This window comes from Telopea speciosissima, chromosome 8, assembly GCF_018873765.1.
Source record: "Telopea speciosissima isolate NSW1024214 ecotype Mountain lineage chromosome 8, Tspe_v1, whole genome shotgun sequence".
In the NCBI taxonomy this organism is placed as follows: domain Eukaryota; kingdom Viridiplantae; phylum Streptophyta; class Magnoliopsida; order Proteales; family Proteaceae; genus Telopea; species Telopea speciosissima.
Window position 1 is genome coordinate 60,011,211 of NC_057923.1, and position 6,626 is coordinate 60,017,836.

At 39.8% G+C, this 6,626-nt stretch overlaps 1 protein-coding gene across 1 annotated transcript; it reads right to left on the reverse strand.

The window, feature by feature from the left end:
* Positions 1-1,718: 1,718 nt before the first annotated feature.
* LOC122672914 (protein PNS1-like) lies at positions 1,719-5,007 on the reverse strand. The gene is made up of 5 exons (XM_043870420.1): positions 4,975-5,007; positions 4,561-4,866; positions 3,534-4,442; positions 2,188-2,421; positions 1,719-2,100 (listed from the first exon to the last, which is right to left on the reverse strand). The coding sequence occupies exons 1-5, from the start codon at positions 4,990-4,992 to the stop codon at positions 1,918-1,920; spliced, it is 1,650 nt and encodes a 549-aa protein (XP_043726355.1). The 5' UTR covers positions 4,993-5,007; the 3' UTR covers positions 1,719-1,917.
* Between the last annotated feature and the right edge of the window lie 1,619 nt (positions 5,008-6,626).

Genomic DNA, 6,626 nt, shown 5'->3' on the forward strand with positions numbered 1-6,626 from the left:
TAATTAGACCTTCCAAATAGAGCCCTGTCAGGAGACCAAAATCAATGTGTGATCTAATAGAAACTTTGCTTGTGTGTTTACATGACTTTAGATCCGATAGCGATGGAGGAGGACAGGAAGTGAAGGATGACTCAGAATACCAACAAAACTACCAATGAAGTCCATTCCTTTCTCCCACTTCATGGGCCCTTCCATGACAGAAAATGTAAGGCTACAAAGTGGGCCACGTGTAGATGGGTCCAGAGCATCTAACCGCTATTCTCATCACAAAAGGCCAGAAACAAAGATTGGCGGTCCGATTGATCCATATCTCTTTATCCCAATTCTTGGCATTATACAGTTAAATTATCAGCCATTTGGCTTTGAGCAAAAAGTATTTCTGCTAAATGGATCACCAGTTGGATTATCTTTGGGATCCGTGGGCCCGTGGCATCTTATCCCTTGCTTTTTTGGGGTTCCCTACATCCAAACATGTTTTTTAATTTCATTTATTTCCATAAAGCCTGTTCCACTTCGGGAAGGAAAAAAAGCTCCTTTCTCTTCAGCACTTTCTAGCCCTAGCTTGCATGCAAAGTCGTGCTTATTTACACTTGGACCATGGCTTGCGGTTTGGCAATTTCTTTTAATGTGTGTGGGTACTTGACATGTTACATATGCATCAATTAAGTATTAATTTTTTCTATAAAAAAAATATATATATATTAATTTTCTGCTTTCTAAGAAATGTGTGGTCTTCGTGGGGGTCTATTTTGGCCTCTTTGTGGGTCCCTTGTATGGTCCCCAATAGGCCTTGCACCCAAAAAAAAAAGAGAGTCATGTTTCCATTTTAATTTGACATTTTTAAATTTATAGAATCTGATTTGAAAATTAGTTGGCATATGAGAAGAAAATCCATGGGAGAAGAGGGTTCTTGGTTGAAGGGATCCAAGGATTAGAGAATCAAAATTGGATCGGTTGAATCAATCAATCTCGATTCGTTGATCAGGCTCAGCCACTCCCTATCTAAAGTTTAGGGTTAGGGCATATTTTCATCAGTTCCAACAATCTTATTTGATTATGATCTGATCCAGATCTGAATTGATCGAGACCGATTCAGATTCAGATTCCAATTTTTTATTCTTTGATCTGTACACCACACTGATAGCAGTACAATTTCATCTACATAGAACCCACATGATCAAAATAGAAGAAAAAATAATAAAGAACTTCCACTGTGAGGAAAATAATGAGTGTTGTAGGAAAATTTTCCCCTATTATATAAGTAACTGATTTTTCTTTGAAATAATTAAGAGGGGAAAATAATTTAATAATAATATTAGGGAAAAAATACAAATTCCATATGTTTTTTCACATAATGACATATGAGGTCCAGGCCATGATCCATGTGGACACATGTGGATGATACCATTCTTTGTATTACCATTGGTGTGATGCGTAGATTCCTTCCCATGTTGGTGTCACGAAAAATAATTTTAGTAATAATAATACAATATATTACAATCATGGGGAATGGAGAATTGGAGAGTTATATTACAAAACGAATATCCCAAAAGGATCCCAAAAGCTATAAGACATGTCACATGTTATGCAATTCAAAACGACAGGTTACAAAGCTCTCCTGTCTCGGTAGCTTTATAAAGGGAATCCCCTTCTTTCTCTCTCTCCATTTAATAGAATGATAAAGGCTGAATGGTCATAGTCAATAACAACATCATCATCATCATCATCCTCCACCTCATTCCCACTTCTGTTGAGCCATCCTGAGCTACCGGTCCGGTTCAAGCCCTGGTCCAATGCAAATTGGTCTGACCAAAATGCTGTATTTTCCATGCTTTAGCTCAAAACCATTCCTCAAAGGCTGATGAACACACATAGTTCTGTACCTTGGAACTCTTCAAGCGTCAAACTTGTTAGGACCTACACCGTGAATCGCCGGGGAACAGGGACCCGAGGAGTCGGAACAATGTAAGCTTTGCCGTCTTTCATCAAGTCGAGCCGATCGGGAATTGTTCTATCAAATAACCTGTTGTCTGGGTTCTCTGCATAACACACATAGTAGCAGCTAACACAAGCGTGTGGTAATGCCATTCCAATCCGAGTCTGTACATTAACAAACATGTAGAGCAAAAGTTTAGACCCAATGAACAGAGCAATGTGTTATGGTATAGAATTATTGACAAATCCTACCATGAGGTATCCAATGAAGAATGCAAGGAGTGACACAGTGGCCGTGTAGCTCCGGTGAAGTGCCCACGACCACGACGCAGTGACAAGGACACAAATGCAGCCGCTGCAAACTCCAGTCAAAAAGCAAATTGCGCTGGTTAGATCGGAATCGACTATGGCTTCCATTCCTTGTCTCTCAAACAAAGTCCATGTATCCTGTGCTGCCCTTACAAATCCCTTCCCATATGCAGCTATCTACACAACATCACATAAACATTCTTCATTTCCATCTAACATTAAACAATTTAATCTGATTTTAAAGAACAATCAAGACAGGTTAATTAAAGTTGTCAGTTATTCACTAGCATGATCAATGGTGACCTCTATACTTCTGTTTCAACTGGTGGATAAGGAAGGGGGTACACTTTGGACTAATGAGGTATCAAGTTTAATAGTCCGGTTCAGCCAATTGGATCAGGACTAAGTTTTCTTTCACCCATGGAGTAGAGAAATCTCCTTTCCACTGATGATGTGATTATGCGATTGGACTCCTACGTCATCATTATACTCTCACCCCCTATTGTAACATATTGAAAATATCCTTTCTCATGCTAATCCAAAGGGTTAGATGTACTTAGATGCAAAGATTCCCCCCTCCCCTCCCTCCCTTCTCACCATTGGTGTAGAGAAACTTGGTCCTTTGGATTACTAGGCATCAAACAACTTTTACAAGATTTTGGCTTTTCAACATCTTCTTCTGAGGTATTATTATAACTTTACCTAGAAGAAACGATTGGGACGAGTTTTCCTTCAACTACGGTCAATGGGGGTCATCCATTGATGGAGTCCTTCATAAGGGATCATGCATAATAAGGGGTATGTCGGTCATTCATAAATAAGGGGGCAGATTTTTATAGCCATTGACGTGGATAAGTATGACTTTGAATAGAGTTGGTTGGAGAAAGAAGATTCCATTTAGTTGGAATAATACTGCGTTGAGGAACTGCCACATGGCAAAATGCTTTTGGGCCAATTCAGATTAAGATGATTGGGATCTTGGGCTATCTCGGACAAGTTTGCCACATGGCAAAATTTATAGCCACCCAGCTGTGGAACTGAAAAACATGTAGATGTGGTTTCTGCCTCTCATGGATAAGTCCGGTCTGGCTGGTCTGATCAAACCGGGTAAACCTCCTGAACCAACCCAACTAAGAGGTCCTATGCCTAACATTTATAGTATGCAGTTATTGTCAATAAAGACCATCACAGAGACCATCTGAAAGGTAAAATTGCAATTCAATGGTTCGTAAGAAAAAAGACTTGCAATAGTTATGCGTTAAGCTGTCAACATCAACAGGTAAGGATACCTGAACAAACGCCCAGCCATTGCCGTATCTGAAGATGGTCTCCATGACTCTGAGACAGCAATGAGCGCAAGAGAACATGAATTCATCTTCACCTTCAAGCAAATTGAGAGCTCGAGCCACAATTCTCAGAGCTTCGATCGCAGGCACAAAGAACGAACCCAGACAAGCACTTCCAAGGTTCCTTGACATGGCTCTCTGGAAGCAGAATTGGGTGTTCGATTGCATTCCTCTGAGGTAGTAAAGAGCGATAACCCGACTTACAGTTAAATTAGCTACGTTTCTCATTACCTCTGCTATCCAAGCCATGCTCAAGATCAGAGCGATTATGATTAATGGTGGAACGTAGAAATTAAGGGCTCCAACTATGGCAAAAACCCAAATTGATATCCACATGAAACACATCCCAAGCATCCAGTAAGTGGGTTGACTGAGATCAGGGAATTTCGCGGCTGGTTCGAGCGATTTGGTGATAACTGTTGCACAAAACTTCGTTCTCTGTGTGACCCAACACGCATAGAGGCCATTACCGACCGCGAAGAGTAGAAAGACAACACCAACGCCGTCCGTGGAAGCCCTCTGGAAGCAGAGGAGGAGAACTCCTGCAGCCATGGACGTGGTGAAGGTGCTCCAAAGTATGAAATTAACCATGAAATGGGGCCAGTGTCTAATTGCCTTTTGCCACAAGAAGGCAAGCATGATGCTTAGAACAGTTGCGCCTTCAGCTTGGGGAAACCAATACTTAAACATCCTCTTCTCTTCTCTTGCAGTTTTACCTTTTTCGAAGAGCCCCTGAACTGCCTTGAATACAAGAAAACAGATTAACCCAACTGAGGCCACCATGTGGAGAAGAAACAGAAACAGAAATATTCGATTCGTATAAGCCCTTGAATTCAGAGTAGCCAACGTTTCCTGCTTACAATTGAAAGAACACACAAAAAAAACCCAGAAAAAAAAATTAAAGTCAACAACTTGTAATACGAGAACTACGAGAACAAAATCAAGCTATCTTGCAATCTATTTCACTTACTCGTGGAGTTGTTGAAAGAGGAGCCTGCGAAGGAGGAGGAGGAGGAGGAGGAGGCTGTGAAGTAGGACGAGTTTGAAAACGAACAGGTCGAACACCTTGAATGATAACTCTAAGAGGGTTCGACGGGTTCAAAGTTCGCAGCTTGGAGACTTTAAATTCAGTCGGAGATGATTCTGCAACCACCTTTTCCTCTAAACCCATATTTTCTTTAACGGGTTCCTTCACATCTCCATTATCTCTCTCTTCCCCCTTCTTCTCACCTTCTTCTTTTCTCACTGGAACTACTTTGCTTTCTTCCTCCATCACCTAAAGAAAATTTCACAAATATCTCTGCAACATTAAAAACCCCTGAAAAGAAAAACAGAGACACAGAGACAAAAAAGAAGATAAATGGATAGTTTCAGCGGTTCTTACAACGTCAGCTGCGCCCATCTCTGTTGAGAAATCTTGGGAAACTGGAAAGAGATGGTGGAAATGGAGTCGGCGGTCGTATCTGGTTGATTCTTTGGTCTATTTCTCCGGCTCTGCTCAAGTTAGTAGCTAAATGCTTAAGATTTTAACCCCAAGTTCTCACAATTTTGGTAGCTTTAACCCTTTTGAGAATCTCTCTACCAAAAATGCAAACCCTTTTGAGGATCTTGGTGTGAGGGTTTTCCCATCTACATCCGCACCTTTCATTGGCAGGGCGTGTAAGGAAATAAGGCATGCTTCTAAAGAACAGAGAACAGACAATAATTTATTTATATTTTTTTGGGGGCGGGGGGTGGGGGGTTATAATGTTCGAATTAATTAAATTTTAATATAACAAATGGGGAATAACTGTAAGTGACGTTAGTGAAACACTGAAACATGCGACAGTTGACGGCAAATAAATTAAGGACAGAAGCTTTATTTGAATCCAATTTTCTTTTGTACCTAACGCTAAGTTTTGACCGTTGGTAGGCGGACTCGGACTTGACCCACCCATATTGGACTCTCTCGTGAGTTGAGTTGTTACCGATTCATATCTTGTCAAAGGAGGAGTCTGTGTCACAAGTCATAACTTCTAGGTTTCATCCTTCTTTTCTATCAAAAAAAAAAGTTTCATCCTTCATCTAGAAGGAATTAGGAACCTTGTAAAACTTTCAAAGGGACCTAGTTTCTTAAATATAGGGTGAAGAAAGAATCTCTTAATCCATAAGTTGTGTGATTTGGATTTTTTTTCGTTGGGGGGGGGGTGTTGGTTAAGGACATTTGGATGAGACTTTGAAATAGTTAAATAAGTATTTTGAACCTTATATAATAGGGTGGAAGGAATAATGAAACTCCAATGACTAGATTCTCTTCACCAACTCTTAAATGAAGTAGATAAATTCAGGGGCATTCATAGATTATTGGTTGAACGATAACTAGCATGGTTTAAGAAATCACTATCGATACTAATATTGATCTCGGTCGATAACTATACGATACTGGTATGGATCGATCCAGATCAGCTCATACCGGATGGTTTTGAACCCATTTTTTCTTCTAATTTGATTTTTGGACTTGTCATACTGTTACAGCAATATGGTATTGATCAACTGTGCTGATACCGATACAAATTGACCAATACTATCGATCTAATACTGATTACTTAAACCATGATTACCTAGTTGTGCCAAATGGAATGATATTATCAATTTTAATTGAGTTTATTAGACCAGAGTCGAATTTTAAACACAATTTACCATACATCATGTAATAGTAGACACCTTCTCTGCCCCTCCATAGACCTTGATTTCTCACTGTTTTTGTTTTCCCATTCCACCAACTTTTGTTTAGGCTTAAACTTGATATATGAGTCTTACCAAAAAAAAAAAAAAACTTGACATATGAGCAAGTAGCTTCGTAAGTCTTCAAAATTTCAATCCCATCCGACCTATCACATGGAATAACTAGGGGTTGGAATCTTTGGATACCTTTGGCAACTTTTTTTTCTTCTTCTTTTTAAAGGGATGGGGACTCTCGGGATAGGAAAGTGGAATTTTTTTTTTTTGTTTGGTACAAAAGTACAATCTATTTGGAGTTCGGCTCCTCTGCACGTA